This window comes from Melopsittacus undulatus, chromosome 4, assembly GCF_012275295.1.
Source record: "Melopsittacus undulatus isolate bMelUnd1 chromosome 4, bMelUnd1.mat.Z, whole genome shotgun sequence".
NCBI lineage: Eukaryota > Metazoa > Chordata > Aves > Psittaciformes > Psittaculidae > Melopsittacus > Melopsittacus undulatus.
The window spans coordinates 61,732,594-61,751,903 of record NC_047530.1 but is presented as its reverse complement, the minus strand read 5'-3'; the positions used below and the strand labels follow the sequence as shown (position 1 = coordinate 61,751,903).

Below are 19,310 nucleotides of genomic sequence, written 5' to 3'. Positions count from 1 at the left end.
TTTCATTCCACAAGTTGACTTCACCTCTTCTGCCCTTTTTGCTGTTTCAAGACTCTACTAAATCTAGCAAGTCTCATCATCCTGTTTCTAAATCTCAAAGCTGCAAACATGTGGGGCTGAGTTATGTAGGAAACTCATTGTTTCAAAGTAGCATCTTGAAACCTCAAAGTCAGTGTGAAATACCTTGGTTGGATAGCACTGTGAATGACAGATATAACTTATCAGTAATGTGGAAGAAATACGGCTTTTTAACATCATCTTCTCTGGTCAGGTAATGAGCGGTAGAAAATAAACATACCATAAACAATCGAAGTGATGGAGTAGTTTGGTAAATAAATTCCTTTGCTGCAATACCAGTATTTTCCAAATATGAGTCAAACATGCAGTATATGGTTGTTTGCTATACCTCTGTACATGACAACCACCATTTACTTTGCTGAGCAACTTTGGCACTAAAATTCATGATCAGTGAGCAGAGTAAGGGGGACACTGTTTTTTGCTGTCTCTCATGATACATGTGCATGAATATAGTTTATTGTTTCTCTTTTTAAGCTGAAGTGGTTGGAGGAAGGGTACAGCACTCTCTCCTGAGTGAAGATCAGTTGGTAACTTGCCTGAGGAAATTTTGTTCTAGCCAGTTAGTGGTTAACTCTTGTTTTTAGAACTTAAAGGTGTATGTTTCTCAGATAATTATATCTTAGGGAGTATATTGTGATAGATTCCAACTGTGAGTATCAGCATTAGTGCCTTTTACATTTCTAGCTTCTTGTTTCAGGAATACTTTGTCAGTGAATTTCACAGGATAATTATCTGTTTTTAAACAAAACTCCAGTTTTCATTGCTCCTTAAACTGTTCACTTTCATAGTATCTCATTATGAGGTAAGCATCTATCGTGTCATCTGTTTTCAGCTCTCAAAGTAGTGTAACTTATATATTTTCTATATGGAAATCATACAGTTCCTGTAAGAATTACTCCTTTTTCTTAGTTTTGTTTCTTTGTTCGTTTACTCCTGTTTATGGAAATATTACAGATGTGGCAGCTAAAGCTAAACACACAGCTCCATGTGGAGCTAGGTATTAATGCAGGGATTGCCACTATGGATGAGGCAAGTTTTTGTCTAGCTCAGCTTTCTATCTGATAGATGCCACTGGGAAGTATTTCAGAGGAAAGTACAACACAGGCTTCAGTAAGGAAATAATGCTCTTCCACTATTGGTCTTCTAAGTTGTGCCATAACAAATGAGAGTCTGTATCCTACTTATTTTTATCCAAGGTACAGCAGCTGTTGGGCTTTTTCTTGCAAGTATAAATATCTGATCCTTTCTAATATCCTGCTATTCTCATAGTCTCAGTGGTGTCTTGTAACAGTTAGTTTCACTTCAGGTTAATCAAGTACTATAGGAAAAAGTTATTAACTTTATCAATTTTATGGGTGTTGTCTTTTTAATTTCACTGAATGTCCAGGAACGTAGCTTTACTTCCCCTTTTCTGCCATTCAGTATTTTCTAAACCTTGCTATTGTCTTCCCTTACTTATCTCTCTAAAGCAAACAATTCTGAATGCCTCAGTCACTTCCACTTGATTTTTGCATGCTTTAAGAATTTGTATTTTGGTTTTGTACCTGTCCTAATTTTAAATGTACTTTTGAAAGATGAGAATTCCAGGCATAATCCTGATCTGACAACAGGATATTACTCATATAATTCTGATTCTTTTGTTTAACTATTTTTGCATTTTTCATTTCATTTTCTGTGGTGATCCCGTGTGTACTGGAAAGACTTCAAGGGGATGTTCACAGCCATGTAGCTTCTTGCAACACCACCCACAAATACATCTTCACTTACCTGAGCGTCCTAGAGTGCTTCAGTCAGGATGTATCTTTGTGCTTTTTTTGAGGGAAAATGAAAGGGCAAACTGTGTGTTTTGGAAGCATTTTAATTGAGTTAGGTTTTGGTTTTTAAATGGTGATGTATGTATATTTGTCAAATACAGGTGAAAGGGAGGCATTTGGAGTGGAATGTTGTTAATTCAGTAGTGATCTGGCCTTTTTTTAAACTACACTAAACTGTCTGAAATGAAGCCCAGTTTCTTCCTGCAGAGAGGTTTAAATTGTGGCAGTTGCTATACAACCTAAGCTATTTAAATAATAAACTTTTGAGGAGCTGATCTTGAGATGCCTCAGTACCAAAGTTTAGTCTCTGCAGTTTGAAAGTCCCTTTTTCCAGAATACTGCCCAAACCTGTATTTATCTAGTTGTGGCTGACTGTCATCTATGAGCATGCAGTTTGTCACAGAGCACTGGAAAAGGGATTATCTCCTGGGTCAGAGGCTGCTTCTGTAGCTGGTGGCTTTTCATCATTCGGAGAAACTATAGCAAACGTTTTCTCACATTTAAGACCTTTGTAAATGAGGATAATGAGGATGTAGAAGAAGCATTGTGGTCACTAGAAGAAGCAGCGTTTTTGCATTACATTAGAGCTGAAAAACAGGAGTCCAGATTGCTAACCTGTTCTTTCTTTTTTTTCTTTCTTTTTTTTTTTGGTGGGGGGGTTATCCCTAGATCTAAACGTCCAGTGCCAATTTCAACCACAGCACCCAGAATTGATACTCCCAGGGCTGTAATTCCCCACCAGAAGGTATGTGTCAATTTCTCTTCAGCCAAAGTTAATACCATTTTTATCTGCCATGGTGAAGGTAAATACTTACTACAGGAAACAGCTTTTACCCACCCCAAATAAGTAAGCATTGAATGAATGCACAGTCAGCAAAGCTGTCATAATGCAATGTGATCTGTCTGTTGTTAATTTCTGATTAGCAGAACCAAAGCATCCAGCTGTCCTCTGATGTTATCTGGTCTAACCCATTCTGAGCAGCTTGTTTTCATCTGGGCTGCAAGAGGCTGCCAAAGCTTCTCAACATTTGCTTTTGTAGATTCTTGGGGAAAAAAGCATTAGACTGTGCCTGAGTGTGTTGAAGTCCTGACTACAACTGGAAAGATGCTGATTTGAAATGAGAACATTAAAGGCATTTGGAAGCTTGCATCATATTGTATTCTTGTTACATTATTCAAAAGACACGGGAATAAAAAATAAAAAGGATAAGTCAATTTAATGAATAATGGTGGCAGAGGAACTGGATGGCTTGGTTTCTGTTGTCAAATCTTGTCATCTTCCATAAAATAAGTGTTCGTATTAGAATAAATAGCATTCATTGACTGTACCTGGTAACTCACCATCTGTATCTTTGGGAGGCACTGGGGAGCAAGGGTACCGGAAAATTATTATATATCCTTAGGCTCAAGCACTAGGTAGGACATTTTTATTCCTGATACATTTAATTAGATAAATGGAGAGAGGGAAATCTCAATTTCTGCAACTTTATCCCTTCTGTGAATCCCAGTGTCATCCCTAATATGTTGTGTAAATAAGAAATACTGAAGATCAAAATACATGGGGAATTAGGTGATGTTCTACTAGTTTTGGCAGTTCTGACTTCCATAGATACAATTTTAAGTCATTATTATGAAAACCATGTTTTCCACATTCAAAGTTCAGAAGATAACATCATCCCTGTAACCACTGCAAATTTGTGCAAAATAACAGATAAGAACACACTTGGGGAGATAAATTTGATTCAATTTTATTCTGTCAAATTTGAAATGAACCTGTCTGGCTTTTTATTAGTTGAGAAAGAAATAATATCTTTTTTTTGCTCTGGATCTAGTAAACTTTTTGTCCAGAGGAAATGAAATTAAGAATTGATCTTGCTCAGAGTTGGTTCTGCTTCTATCTTGACCTTATAAAATTTAGCTTGGAGGAAGTTATTGGAAGAGTCACCAAACAGTACTTTGAGATTCCTAGAAGAAAAACAATGGATCATTCTTCCAGTTAGACTGGAGTTCAGCTGCACCAGCAAAGTAATAGATAGAGGAAGGAGAAGAGAGTACTTATTTTCTCTCATGAACTACACAGAATGCTGTTAGTTTTCAATGCTGTTAGTCTATTCAGAGTAATTCACCAGCACAAGACTGACAGTTACCTTTTGGGACCCTCAGTAGCACCTGTGCGGGTATGACAATTACCTTACTTCCATCACAGGCACACAGGCTTCTATACATGAGATTTTCATGACTCTCTATCAATCGGGTGCATTTCTTCCCTGGCAAGTGTCAATTTTAAAATCACTACCATATGTATTTAAAGCTGTTTACCACACAAACAGTTTTCTCTCTTAAATATCTACCCTATAGAAAAGTTAACTTCGCCCATTGCAGGTTTTTTTCTAAAGGTCCTAAAAGTGCCTTTGGCATGAATGCTGTAAAGTCACTTTACATTTCTTATTTTAACTCTTCAGAGAGTGAAGAGGATTAAAGAACTCAATGCTTTTTCAGGAGCATATTTTCTTACACTTGAGAATTGTGTGCATCAGTGTTTAGGAATCATAGAATCATAGGGTGGTTTGAGTTGGAACATGGAGGCTGCCTGTTCTGAATGGGCTACAGGCAGTACTTGCAGTGGAAAAGAGATTTACCAGAGCCCTTCTGGAGGAAAACAGTGGTATCTAGGACAAGGTATAGTGGGAAACAGAGTAGCAGTATTAAGAAAGGTCTTAAGTGCAGGGTCTTTGGCCCAGGAGGAACAGGTAGCAGTAGAATGCTGGAGTGACGTTTATGTCACTAATATACACTAGCAGGCAACAGTCAATTTTTAACTGAAGAAAAATTCTTCCCTGAGGGTGGTTTGGAAGGGTATGAAGGCATTGAATCACTGGATAAGTCTCAAAGTCTGGAATATAAAGTCTTTACTGATACAGACAGTGCTCTGGGGATGTTGCAATAAGGTTTGTTATGGTAAATATACTTTAAAATTCAAGGTTTCTGTGTTTGTCCCTTTGTTATTTCTAATAACAGTATCACTGTAGAAATGAAGAATTCTGTGTCACATAGGCAGAAGCTGTCACCTCCACATCGCTGCTTGACAGTGTTTAGACTCTCACAGGTCACATGAAATGAATTTGATGCATTTCATAAAAGAGCAAAAACCCACATTACAAGACAGTCATGACAGTGTTGTCTTCAAACATCGAGAGAAGTTTTTCTCACCTTTCTCTGAGTCAAGGTTAAGGCATGGCAGTGTCAGCTAAAAAAATCTGCATGTGCAAGTTCAGTATCTAGTTTAAACCATACATTTTCTTGTACATTGTTGCTGATCCAGTTGCAGCTTCCACTAATTTTCAAGCATGTATGTCTCCTTTGACTGCTATGGTTATGGTTCTTTGTGTCTTAGGAAAAGAAGCATACGTTATTTTAGAAACATGCAAGGAAGGTAGAAAAACCACGGAGTTCTTCACCATGATTTTATGGTTTTTTTTTACATTCCTTTCCATTTCATTCCATTCTCTCCATACTTCCTTGAGCTGATCAATATTATGGATGGTATAGGTTCTGCAACCATAGGTATGGAATTAATGAGCTGTGGGGCTGTTACTGGAATGATTTGCAGTTTCACTATTTCCTTACCTGACATTAGTCTCAAACTTGAAACAGTTCTAATTTAGTCTAGTTAAATCTTTTGGATTGAATCAAAATATTTAGTCGTCTTTTGCATAGGTGTGGCATAGCTGGAAGGAAGGGTATAACTAATGCTGAAAGCACTCAAGTAACAAGAAGAGTCAGCATGATTCCAGGGACTGAAAAAAAGCCTCGGTGAATTCCTGAAGCTTTTCAGAGGGAACAAAACATGGTCAAGCAGAAGCTATAAGGCTGAGCATAGCTTTAACATTTGTCCCTTTACATAAAGTTGTCAAGGCAGCCTCTTTAACTGTAAAAATATGACTCGGTGTTGTCCTGTTTATGGAACAGTACTGAACACAGTTATTTCAGAGACTCAGTGAGGATCTCATGATGCTTATGATTTGTTTCCTGACAAATTTGGGAATCTATGTGGCTAAGAGAAAAGAGATGAAGGAGTGACTAACTTTTAAAGTGAAGCACAGGATGAAAGAGCTGGCTAAGCTAAAAGCTATTTCTTGGATGTCTTTGTGCAGTCATTTAATGTCATGGTGCCATCATTTCCTTCTTTCTGCAAAACATTTAAGGTAGTAATTTGGTGTGTTGGGAGGTCAAATTCATTAGTATAGTATTAAAATTGTTCTCCAAGAAATTAATAAAGACTGTACGGTCATAGCAATATGACCAATAGAGCATGGGCTGCCAAAGGAAGAGGCACTGAAAAACTTCTGTTTTCCAATATGAATTTGTTTCTCTATTTCCTGATACATAAGCAGCATTTGCCTTTCATGGAAACTGAATGTTCATAAAGAAAAAGAATAATAATATTTCGTAAAGGCAACAGTCTGAGACTTCTCTTCATTTATCAGTTTCTGAGCTCATTCACTGACATTACAGTGGGACATTAAAATGCAATTTCCCTCTAGTGAGGGATTGCTGTAGATCTCAGCATCCTTCTCAAGGGAAGAAGCCCATTGCTCAGTGTCAGAGCCCCCTCTTCTGGTCGGCCGAAAGCTCGCATCAGATGTGCAGAGTTCGAAACGTTAGCTTGCTTTTCCAGCCGCGGAGAATGCAACAGAACGGAATAAGAGAGTTTAGAAACAGGGGAACGTTTGTTGCCGTTGGCTGCATTTCATGTGATATAATGCTAAAAGCCGTGCTGCTGCTTAGCGTTAGAGATGTGACCTTCACATTCAGAAGTGCTTTCAGAAGTGCTGCACTGAGCTGGTTTTGCCAATGAACTGGAGGAAAGAAAAAGAATCCTAAAATATCTACTGGGAATAAACTGAATGAGAGATTCTTTGACAATCACAAAAGGGAAGAGGTAAATAAGCTGATTATTGGGTAGTGAATCTTTAGCAGCTGCTATCTGAGCACTTCCTGTTTCATCCCTTTCCCCCTGAACACAGCAAAAGCAACTACCTTAAAGCTACCATAAATATTAACTCAAAATGGAGAATGCCAACCTGGCATTGCTGGGTTCCTGGGAATTCTAGTGTTGAGGTGCCAGCATGCTGGTATTACAACTAGAAATTGTTTAGTCAAAAATAATACTTTAAAATCAGATCCCCTTGCAAGTCCTTTTATTACGGGGTATGGAAAGGAACCCCACAGTTAACTTAGATAAAAGCCACAGACTTCTCAGGGCAACAAACAAGTATAATTGTGGCATATCCTTTTTCTTCTCTATCGCCTCTGCATTTTATTATTAAATATTTGGTTTGTCCCTCTCTGCTCGCATGTAAAAGTCATTTGCACAAGTGGTGGCTTAATTTATGAACATGTCCTTGTGCATTTGTGCCACTTTTACAACACATTTTTAGAGAGAATCCCTTATAGTAGGCCACTTAACGGTTGGTTATTTGCTGGTGTTGATGTCAGAGTATAATGACTGGTGTAATTCAAATGTATTTATTTAAGAAGGCATAGCCTGTAAAATGCTTTTAGGATTATGTATTTCTGCAGCCTCAGGCAGCTGTTAATGCCAGCTAAAATCTTCTTGTTTATTCCTAAGAAAAATGTTCTCAATTCATTTTATCTGTCTTACATTTTTGATTCAAAACAAATGTATTTAATGTCATGATTAATTGTATCCGTAGACCTTTAGTTTTGGGGTTTTTTATGAATTTTAATTAATCTTGCAGTATTATCTCTATTTTTCAAATGTAATCTCCCTAAATTTAAATATGCAATATAGAAAATCCAAACAAAAAATATAAAATATTTCTCTTTCTAGTGATCCTTGGTATCATTATCAGTAAATACCCAATACTAGCTAAAGTAGAAAATCAAAGACCAAATTATTCTCTCAGGCCTATGTTTCCTGCAAGGCTATGTGGGACATGTGTGTAAGATGTTAAAAATGGTGATTGGAGCAGTTGCCAGCCCAAAGGAGGAAAAATGTCACTGCAGGCCACCACCTGCTCTTGTATTGGCTTTCATTGAGGGTAGACTGTGGACTCCATCCCTTCTTCAGGATAACATCCCCTGCTTGTCCCTGTCCTCCAGAGCTGGACTTCAGCATGCTGCTAGCATTACTGGGGGGCCTTTTAACTGTGAGTGTGCACTGTGGCATCTGGGTACCAGTTATGGCTGCAGTGTAATATAGGTCCAGAGGGAGAGGTTGAAGCAATCCTTTGCCTGCAGCAAAAAAGCCCAAGATAGGCTGGAGCCAGGAGCTTCTGCAATAAACAACAAATTGATATTATAGCTTTAGAGAAATCTGTAACTTGCCAAGCATTCAAATAGTTTGTTGGGTACCTCAGCTGGAGGTTATTTTTTTCACCCAAAACATGTAATTACAGGCAAACAGCAGTGAAAAATGAAACAGCTTTTGAAACCATAAGATTCATTATTTTAAAACATGTGCTAATGAGTTCCCCCCACTCAGGGCTATGTTCAAAAGGCAGTCATTAGAGAGATGTTCAAGATAATCGGTGTTAGAATCATGCTATTCATGTTCCGATCACTGAACCTTTAGAAGTTAAAGAATAAGATAACTTAGAGTAAAGGTATAAAATGCTCACCTGAAAGGGAAGTTTGCATGCCCCTTGGAGAAAATTGTCCATACTTCCAAAGAGAACAGAGCTGTGGTTACTACATGCTGCCAGTAGCTGGAGTGAAATGAGGCAATTTAACTATAAGGGAGCTCTGTGCTTCCACAGAGAGTTGAGTGCCCTCCAGTCCTAGGGATTTAAATGGTGTTGCACCTGAAGGAGTTGAAGCAGTGATAGGGTGTTTTAGGCAACGTGAATATTGAAGTTTTACATGAACTTCCTTAGAATTCGTGCCACAACTTATTTCCTGCGTTGTGTTGCTGAAAAGGCAGTATTTCTCTTTTTGATATTGCCTTTTATTTTGGTTTCACAAAGCTGCATTAATAGCAAATCATTTATGAAACGAAAGCATCCTACTTCATTTTCCAGGATAGGGTTTTGGTAGAATGTTTCTAATCTGAGCACCAGCATAGACTTCTATGGGTACAGCTATTGTGGGAGATTCCGGTGACTTCAACTAAAACAATACATCCCGCTGTCCTTGTTAGGAATATTACCTGGGACATGACTGTGGGATCATACACTCATCATCTACATACTCATGCACATATTCCTTCAGGTGAAAATTATGCAGAAATGATCAGAATAGAGGCATCCTGTCTGTTGAGCAGTACCTGTTCTCGAGTCCTGTTGGTCTATCTGCTAACCATGCTGCATGGCCTAATGAGCATGAACCAGAGCCTATGAAAGCAATGCAGTGTGTGGGCTTCAGTAACTTGAAATGTACTCATGGAAAATAGAATGGTGTGGTTTACAATCATGTTTTTATAATAATGGCATTGACTTTTATGTATGTATACTATCACAAATGATTCTGACCTCAAGACCTTAAGATTTCTTAATTATCATAGAAATTAATGAGCAGTGTTGTCTTTATATAAAACCATTGCTATGAGGTTGACTAGTAGCAAATGCTCTTTTAATGTTAAGCTTTATTTGTTGGTTTCAACTAAAACCCTGTTAAAAAAAAAACGCCTGAGTATGTTTTGCTTCCCTTATTTTGAAACAATGCCTTTCTTTGTTGAAATCTTCCCTGAAAGGTTGGGTGCTTTGACTCCAATCTATTTATTGCAAGCTTATCAATATGTTTAGAAAGCAGTAATTGCAGATATGTTATTTTTGCATGTGTTCTATGATTGCTCTTTTCTTTTTTTCTTTTCTTGGCTTGCATGTTTGCTACTACAGGAACCTGCTTGGGAAATCAATGGCAGCAGAACAACCTTCAGTCCTCTAACTAACACGGCGACTGGGCCTGTGGGTAGTATTTTAGCAACCAATGGAACGTTTTCAGGCTACCACAACAAGCAAGAGATCAGCTTTTCAAATAGCTCTTCCTACTTAAAGACTACCACAGTTAGATCTTCCATGTCCTCTCAGTCTGTGACTCCTGACATTTCACCTGCAAAGAATAATCTAGGTTCAAAACTAAACCCAGTATTGACTGATGGCAATAGTCCTGTACACCAGATGAGCCCTGCAAGGCAGTATAACAACCCTATTGGCCTTTACTCAGCAGAGACTCTAAGGGAAATGGCTGAGATGCATAAATTAAGTCTCAACCGAAGGGCTTCGGAAGGTGGACTTCCTAGAGGGTAGGTAATATGGTAAAATATTTAATATTAAAATAAGTAATGGATTTGCTGAAAATGAATGTAATAGTACCTACCCTATTGTGTATTTGTCTGGTAATCATGATTAAGGTCTGGAACGATCATTACATTTTCCAGTACTCCTGAAAACATACACACAGAACCATTATAGAATAACTCTTGGTCTTTGGTATTTGAATTGCAATATGGATTGGCAATAGTCACCAGAGCATGAGGAGCACGCTATGACTGAAGTAACTGATCATCTAAGGGTTGGCATTAAGTGATTTAAACTAATGCATGTAGTCTCATATAACCAGCTATCACTGTTGGCCATTATAGAAGCTGCTATAAAACAGATCTGATCTTTTGTACTTTCTGAAAGAGAAATTGCAAATCTGACATGCTAGTCAGCTGGTGTGTCTGCTATAATTCTTGCCTTCCTATGCAAAATGAGTCAAAATTGCAGTATTTTGAATCCTCTGATCTGAACATTGTTCATCTCACATCTGTTAGCTTTGCTCTTACCTTGTATGTAACAAGGAATGATTTCTAGGTGCTACCCAGGTAGTTTGATCCATGCTATCAAAGTTTTCAGTGTTAACTCTGTTGCAGATCAACTAGTAGGTTTGTGAAGTGGGGAACTGGAACTATAACATGTGAGAAAAAGCAGTGTGAAACAGTTTTCCTATTTTTCCTGTCTTCATGTATTAATTTGCAGACAGATCTCTAATTTGTTTATTTGGGTTTATTTAAAATGAAGATAAATTTCTTATTATGAATATGGGGAATAGTGTACTAGGGACTTGGCTGTATGAGCAAAACCAGGAAATTCAGACAATCCACTTGAGGTCTGAGAGCAAATGCATATATTCAAGTATGTTACATCCCACTACAGAAGCTCTTTGCAAGAGTAAAACTAGGGGGTTGTTAAGTTGTAGCGAGTAAGGATATTTTATCCTTATTACAGAGCATATATCATGTTCTCGATGATTCAGGCAGTTTAGATGATTTGTTGATACTCTCTTGAGCACTTGGCATTAACAGTCCTAATTAACTTATCTGAAAAAATCCTATCCTTCCTTCTTCTACTGGATAATTAAGAAAAGCAATTAGTGTTTAAAAGAAAATCATTTCAGTTAGTAAGCAAGATCAGCAAAATAAACCTCAGAATGCTTCCCTGTTAATTTACAGTTTGCTTGAGGAAAACGACTTATTTCAGTATGCAGAGTTTCTGGGGAGTATATCTCACTATCTTTCTTGCACTATCTTCACATATCTCCTTAACATCTGCAAGGGCAAGGGTGAAGGGGCTGTATTTTGGATGGCTCAGCATTCTGACTATGGCTTTGTTACCAAAATTACAACACAGCTGCATCCATTCTCTTGATTCCAGAGGGCATTGTGATTGGACTACATTAATATGACAGTGAGTGCTGGGGTGCATAAAAGGTGAACCTGCAGAAAACACTTCACTGTCTTCACTTTGCTGCTTTTCCATGGCTTGTGTCTCCTTTATATGTACACGTTAGTGCATGCCTGTGGCAGTGCACTGAATTACAAAGCAAGGGTCTACCTTAGAATAAGTCTGAGATATATTTTATTTTGATCAGAATTGTAGGGAGTTGCTGTCTGTCTGCCTGTAATATCTGCTGCACCAATGAACACATCAGAAAATCTATGAGAGATCATCTAACTGTTCTATTAAAAAATAATCAGTCTTTATCCTGCAGCCCAGAAACATTCTGAAAACATGAAAGGGCCCAGAGCTCCAAAGTACATGTGTCTTTTCAGACAGTTCCTCTGAGAGCAGAGAATTGTACATCTCTGTTTACACGCAGAGAAAATTCAGTTCAAGAATCCTGTCATTCCTGCTCGCACTTGGGTGTTACCAATGGAGTTTGGGGCATCTTCCTCACTGCTTTTTAGAGAGTAACCTGGAACAAGTAACTACCCTTGGACTTGGTATCATCCGTGATCTCATTATGGATATACATGGAAGAGTGCACAAAGAAAGCACTGTGCGCTCTGCAAAATCATCTCTGCCCTTTGTTGTGGATGTTTTTATCATCTAGTACAACATGAGATGCTGTGTACAGATAGTGAAATTATGGTGCTCCAAATCTCTTAAGCATTCATGAACATACACTTAGCACTATAAGCAAATTCAGGTCTGGGGTTGATCTTAAAGGATGTTTTATATTCCAGTTTGGTGTCCTTTTCACCAAATCATTTAACCTTTATTGCGTGAATTGCTGTTAGAAGCTTAGCTAAACCCTTTGGAAAATCCTGTCAGAAACGTAAAATAAATTTTGAGATTATTTCCTTGATCTGTGAAGAATAACAAAGCATCTGATTTTCGATGCAGTTTTACACTAAAGCTTTATCACCCTGGCCCAGGGTGAAAAACAGATGTGGCCTGTTAAGTGTGTGGAACTTGATGTGCTGAAAGCCCTGGTAAGGGGAGTATTAATAAATACGAAGAGTGAGTAATAGCTTGTAACATGGTTCTTTTTCATTCCAGTGTAAGTTATTTTTCACATTGTAGGTCAAGGGCAGTAAATACCTGTCCCACAAGTATGTGCTGGGTGGCTTGGGTTACTAGCTTCTGACTGTGTGACCTCTGAGAGCAGCAAGTTGGGTGTTTCATACATGTCTGTATTTAGAATCAAGCTAAAATAATGTGTGTCTCTGAACTGGAGAGGATTTTCTCATCATGTACTGAGCATGAGGAGCAGTAAAGCTTTACTATTCTTTCTGAAGGAAGCGGTAGTAGCCTTTTCACATCTAGAAAAATCTTTACTGAGATTTTTAGTAGATTTTTCGAGCTATTTTTAGTGTGTGTACATAATGATTTTTATCATTATATCATTATAAGAACATATTGTTATATGCAAAACAGTGGTTCCTTTAATTAAGGAAGTTCTGCCTTTAAAGTATTATTTTAGAATAATACAACCTGGATTAGAAGATTAAAAAGCAGACATCGAAGTCCACTTCAGAAAATGTTGCTATTACACTATGTTTTGTTGTAAATGAGTGCCCAGCTGTCCTGCACATACCTAAAATGGATATAGGATCACTGATGTGCTTCCTAATATATCTCTCCTGGCCCCTGGGACAGACTGATATATTTGGCTTAATGTAGGGTTTATAAAGTTAGAACATTCACAAATCCGATAGTATGTGATTGCTTTTCCATGGGAATGCAGAAGTGCAAAGCCTGTACTGCAGCTTTGGCTCATTAGAGTGTTTTACGTCATGGAAGAGGCAGCTGGATGAGCTGGTGCGAAAGGACTTTATGTAGAAAGAAGCAGTAATATCAAAGGTTCTGCAAGGCAAAGGCAGAAGGGGACAAATCCACTTTAAATGTCACTCTAACAGTATGACATTGTTGTCCAGTATTTTATATCAATCCCAGATCCAGAAATGTTACAGCAGCAAGTTGGAAGATTCAGTGCCCAGTTCTATCAACAGCATTCTGTGCAGCTAAATAAGAAGAAATGTTTATTAACTGATCCTGGACTCTCTTCCTCTTTAATTTGTGCAAAATACAATCAATTACTCTTCACCCAAGAATATGAGAGCAAAATATGGGTATTCTAAGCTCTGAGAAAAATAAGTTAAAGTCAGTGTCATAGCCCATTAATGCTATTTGTGCAACCAAAAGAAAGTTACTAGCAAATAGTGCAATGCAACAGTCTGAGCATGCTATCTGTTCATCACTCCCAGCTTTGGGCTGAGTTAGGCCTATGTTGAGTTTTGTATTAGGTTTCTTTGGAATTGCTGTGCAAGCCACCCTTACTGCTTGTTCATGCAGTGAAGCATAAACATATGAGTTTTTTCATACTGTGTAAGTACCAGATGGAATAAAATATCCTGATATAGGTATCCAAAAAACCACGGAATGCATAGACTTGCTTCCTTTCACATGGAATAAATTAGGAATGACTATTCTGAAATTAATCAGCTTGCACCACTGTTGGCATAATGTAGGTACAGTCAGATTTAGGCCAGTAGTTTGTTAAATACAAAGGTGTTTTCCTTAGTTTTAGGTTTTAAACACTCACCAATATATTCTTTGGATATTCTCCAGCATTTAAAAGACAAAACTATCAATCTTTCAATACCAACTTTGAAGGCAGCTTCAGGAGAAGATTTCATCCCTGAATATTTAGTATCTGACCACTCATTTGATATTTTCAAATGATAATATGCTCAACAAATGCTTCTTTCTTCCCTTTGCTCCCTCTCCCCATACACTTTGATAATAGTACTTTTAAGGATGCATGGCAATAATGTTCAAAGCTCAGCCAAAATGCCATGGTACCTCCTAAGTCCCAGCGGATCAACTATATACTCTCTATATTTTTTCCTTTGTTAATCATGTTGGGGTTTTCAGGCATGCATTTACTTTTTGTTCTTATTTGTGGATGGTCTGGAAAAGCTTTAGTAAGCTTCTGTAAATACCTTTTGCCCTTTGCACTCTAAAAACAATTGACTTTTTCTGGTTGGTTTTGATGTTGTTTGTTCTCTTTCTCTTCTTTTAGGTCATAACCAACACTGCTGCCAAGTTAGTATCACTTCTGTATAGTTGCAAGTGTTTGTGTTGTGCTGTATGCGTGAACGTTTCTGGGGTAGCATGATCCCTTGTGTTCCTGCTGTGTCTGCTTGCAAGTGGAAGTGTTTTTAAGAACCTTTTACTGGCATGGCAAGCGTCAGGCACTGCCACTGGTGTCCAGTGGGGCTCCCTTCTAAGCACACCACGTGTTCAGCATTTCTTCGTGATGTTCTAATGCTGCAAATTGAGTTAGGATCTGAGCCTGCTCAGTTCTTGTAAATGGTTTCAGATGTTTTAATTTCTACAGCCAGAGTTTAATTCTTCCTAACTCTTCAAGCAGTCTTGAGGTCTTCAGGATTTGGAGAACCTTATCTGAGCCTTTTTTGGTGTTTTATTAGTGGTGTATTTTTAGCCTCAAAATTCATTTCCAAGGTCCCACTCCTGGTATAAGATACTGATACGGAAAATATCTAAAAAGTAATTTAACTTAGTAAACCCAAACAAGAAGCAACTATTGATTTGTAAGTGTGATTGGTCTGCTTTATTTAGGAACATTCAGAGTCTTCAGCTTTGATGTTTAATTTTCTAGGGGCAGAGGATTGTCTCTCAGTCCCTGCTTTCTGTCTCTGAACTGATTGTTGTGCAGAAATTGCTGGAGACTGCATTAAATTCAGCATAAAAGAAATAACTTTATTAAATAAATGTCAAGTTTAAACTGACAAGAGGTCAGAAGTAGTAAAATACATAAAGCTGAAATAATATTTAATATATATCATTCACACTGACCTGGCGTTCTGTTGATTTTAATGAGGTGTGGGTGTGATGTCAGGCAAAGGATGTAACTCCTTTGGAGTGATGAAATTGTACAATTTACACTGATAATTACTCTGATACACTTATCTTAGAAGGCAGAAGTCACAACATTGGGGTGTTTTTAATCTTACCTGCTTTGGGATTTATTTTTTCTGTCCCTTTTGCAGCTTAGTAGGAAAATCCCATTTATTTTGCAGATGTGCTCCAGCTTTCTCTAGGGTGTCTCTGCACAGCACCTCTTACAAACACTAATCATCTCCTCTGTTTATGTCCAGAGTTACTACAAAAACTCTGCAGTTGAAAACACTGTATGCTTTTCTCTTTTTTTTTAATGGGAATCCTGTTAACTTTAGTGGAAGTTTTGCCTTGGTGTGTGGAATGTGACTAAAACCTCTTGAAAAACACCACTGAAATAGTTTAAATACCATGAGTGGAAGCCTAGATCATGACTGCTGCTACTGTTAGGGAAGTATAGGGTGTTCTAAGATGACTAGCTTTATTTTTCTAGTTGTGGAAACCAGTTGCTTTGAACTTTGTTCTCTAAAAGTGGCCTATTTAACCTTTGTCTTTTCATCCAGTCTTCTCAGATTTTTGGTATAGAATCTCTTCCATACTTCTAACATTGTGGGGGGAAGTGAACACTAAATTCAAGCTCTTGAGGACCTGTGTGTTTGTAATCATCATGTGATCATTTAGGGTATTATGAAGAAAAGAGATACCATTGTTAAAGTAAGGCATGTGCATGCTAGAAAGTCCAGATAATAACAACGTGCATGTCTCTGCACATCACCCTCCAACAGATGATGTCAGTGTAATAATAATATTGTCACGGTTGATGAACAGAGTGTGAAAATGTAATTTTAAAAAGATGATTTTCACTTTTTGAATGCATAATGTAGTTTCCCAGTCCCCTCCCTTAAAATGTTGATGTATGTAACTAAAGCCTGTGGTTGTAATGCAGCATGTGCTTATTTATGTCTTTGTTCCTTGAGCATGTGGCTTTTAGTGTTCTATCAGGTATGTTGGATGATGTGTGACTGTATCTCTCTTACTGTCAATCTTCAGTCAGAGCATCCCACCAAAAAAAAGGCTGAAAACATAGAGGAATCTGCTAGCTGGGTTCACACCTGGCACATCACCTTTGATCATCTTGGGAAAACTAAATTAGATGGCTGCCAGCTTTACTTGATTTTCCTTTCTCCTTCATGCCAGGCTGAGGGTTCAGTTTGAACACTCCTCCTCTGGGGTAGCCCACAGCAGACAGGCACAGTATTTTTCCCTTGCCAACCAGAGAAGCTGTTCAGCCACAGCAAAAAATAAGACAAAGACATTATATTAGCTGATAAACTTTTAGTGTAATGGTTTCAAAATGAAAAGGAAGAATGTTCCAATCAAACGGGATTACATTTTGCAGATCTGGGGGGGGGGGGGGGGGAGACACATAACCATTTCCAGCTTTTGGGCTCAGTTCAAAGTGAAACCTTTGTGAAATACCCATTATTTCCCAAAGGACAGAATTACCAGTTTTGCCAAGTTTCATGAGCATATAAAATCTATACTGCTGGCATCCTGCTGCTGTCAGGACAGGAACAGCAGAGTAGAGAATCATCTGATCTCCCATAGGCTGGGGAAGAGCATCTACTCCAGTGACTGATAGCTGAGGTTTATCTTGCTCATTGAAACTTCAGGCAATAGTTGGTCCTAACTCTTAGGCTAGAGCACGTACAACAAGGCACTGCAAGGAAGCCAGGGGCTCTTCAGTTGAAGCCTGACTCACTCTGTTGAAATGGGAGCTTTGATTAACTTGCTTATGGCTCATTTTCTCAAATAAGTGTCCTTCCTCATAAATGGAGCCCCTGGAAAATATGATGGCTACTCTTCCAGTGCAGTTCTGTTGATTGCAATGTAGGATATTTTGATCTGAGGCTGAGCATTTATCATGCTCTGGTAACACGGCTGGTTGTACTGACGTTTTGGGAAGATTAATTTAGTCTTTGTTAGGAAAGCTTTGAAGATTAAAAGGCACAAGTACTAAATTTCACTATGATTAATAATCCAGACAGAAAGTATTGAAACCTAAATTATAGATGACCTGTCATCTGTTCACCCCACTGCATTCTGTAACACTTTGTAAGACCCTTCCAAATGAATGAATGGATGAATAAACTGGAAATTCCTGCAGTATGTATGGGCATGCAGATATATGTGTGTGTGTGTGTATGTTTATATACCCTTACATGTATGTATGCATGTAAGAATAGGATTTTAATATATGTAAGCATCACATAAATACTTAAGGATTTGTCATGAGCCGTTATACAGTGACAACTGTTTCACCTTTTTGTCTCTTTATACTTGAGCCAACACAAAAATGTCACCCACTCGCACAGACAGCTTTTATCTGTTACTTTAATGTTGTCTCTTACCCTCTGATCAGAAGCTTTTGTGGTGAGATGCTGTGAACAGACATGCACGCTCCTCTCTCGGTGCTTTTTTCTCTCACTTAACTGTCACACCTTTCTCCTTTCTTCCTCTTCCTTCCCTGTCGACCCTCACTCTTGCATAACCCAGCACGGACTTCACGGAACGGTTCAACCCCAATGTCCTGAAGGACTCTGCTCTGTCTACACACAAACCCATTGAGGTGAAAGGCCTAGGCGGGAAGGCTACTATAATTCACGCCCAGTATAACACCCCGATCAGCATGTATTCCCAAGATGCTATCATGGATGCCATTGCAGGCCAGGCACAAGCCCAGGGTGGAGAATTTGCTGGGTAAGGTTATTTCCTTGTGTGTAATGGTGGTTTTCTGCATGATACGTCTGACAGTCCCTGCACACATGACACAGCAGCTCTTCCTGGGCCTTTTGTTTTACTTTTGGAGTATCTTACACGTGAAAAATACAAATCCTAGACAGTGTTTGAGGGCACTTAATCGTTGTGAAGTTAAAAGGATGGATAGTTGGGAAATGTAACATTTCTCTTTTGGTATTCTTTCTAGAACTGGTAAACTCCACAAAAATATATCTAGTGCTCTATAAATGACATTGGGTGAATTTTCATCTATGATGACTGTGCTTTGTAGTAAGCACTGTATTATATGCACAACTCAACAGAAAAAGGGGATGGAATTTGTACTGATCCATGAAGAATGCAAAGTATTTATTTAGTACTGGCTACTGTTCTGTTCTTCAGAATGGAGTGTTTGGTTGTATTATTCCTAGCCCTAGTTCACATAGTGTATATGTGTCTCACACACATGCTTTGGACTATGGCAAAATCCATTGATCTTTAATCCTGCTTTTCTAATGCATGTTTCTGGTAATCTTAGCTGATCATCTTATCCTCAGTTATGATGACTAAACTGAAATTACATATGCGATGAATGTAGCCAGGTTTCTCTCTTCCTTGATATCTTTCTACCCAAAAGAGAACTTTCCTTCTTTTCATGTGACAAAATACAGGTATAGCAACACACTTTAACATAGTTTCTTTACGGTAAGTTAGCTGCAGGCCTGTTAAACAGGTGGATAGTTTTATGTATTTGCCTATTCTGTCTTTTACAGGCCATTTCTTTCTTTTTTCCTTTTAATTCCTTTTTTCCCCCCACTGATTTTTTTTGCACCAACATCATTCTGTTCATTGCAACTCTCCCTCATGATGGTTTCCAAACAACACCTTTAGCTGGTTTTGACCATGACTTGGTGAATCTCCACAGGGGTATGTAGACTCATTCCAGTTAGCACAATAGAATGAAAAAGTTAAGTGTTCTTTATAATTG

At 38.2% G+C, this 19,310-nt stretch overlaps 1 protein-coding gene across 1 annotated transcript in view; it reads left to right on the top strand.

Annotated features, from left to right (window-relative positions):
- LDB3 (LIM domain binding 3) overlaps nucleotides 1–19,310 on the top strand; it is a 114,266-nt gene that overhangs the window by 45,958 nt on the left and 48,998 nt on the right. Inside the window, exons 4-6 of the mRNA XM_031053386.2 lie at nucleotides 2,562–2,637; nucleotides 14,706–14,728; nucleotides 18,101–18,304. Of these exons, the coding sequence (XP_030909246.2) occupies nucleotides 2,562–2,637; nucleotides 14,706–14,728; nucleotides 18,101–18,304 (303 nt within the window). The remainder of the gene's footprint in view (nucleotides 1–2,561; nucleotides 2,638–14,705; nucleotides 14,729–18,100; nucleotides 18,305–19,310) is intronic.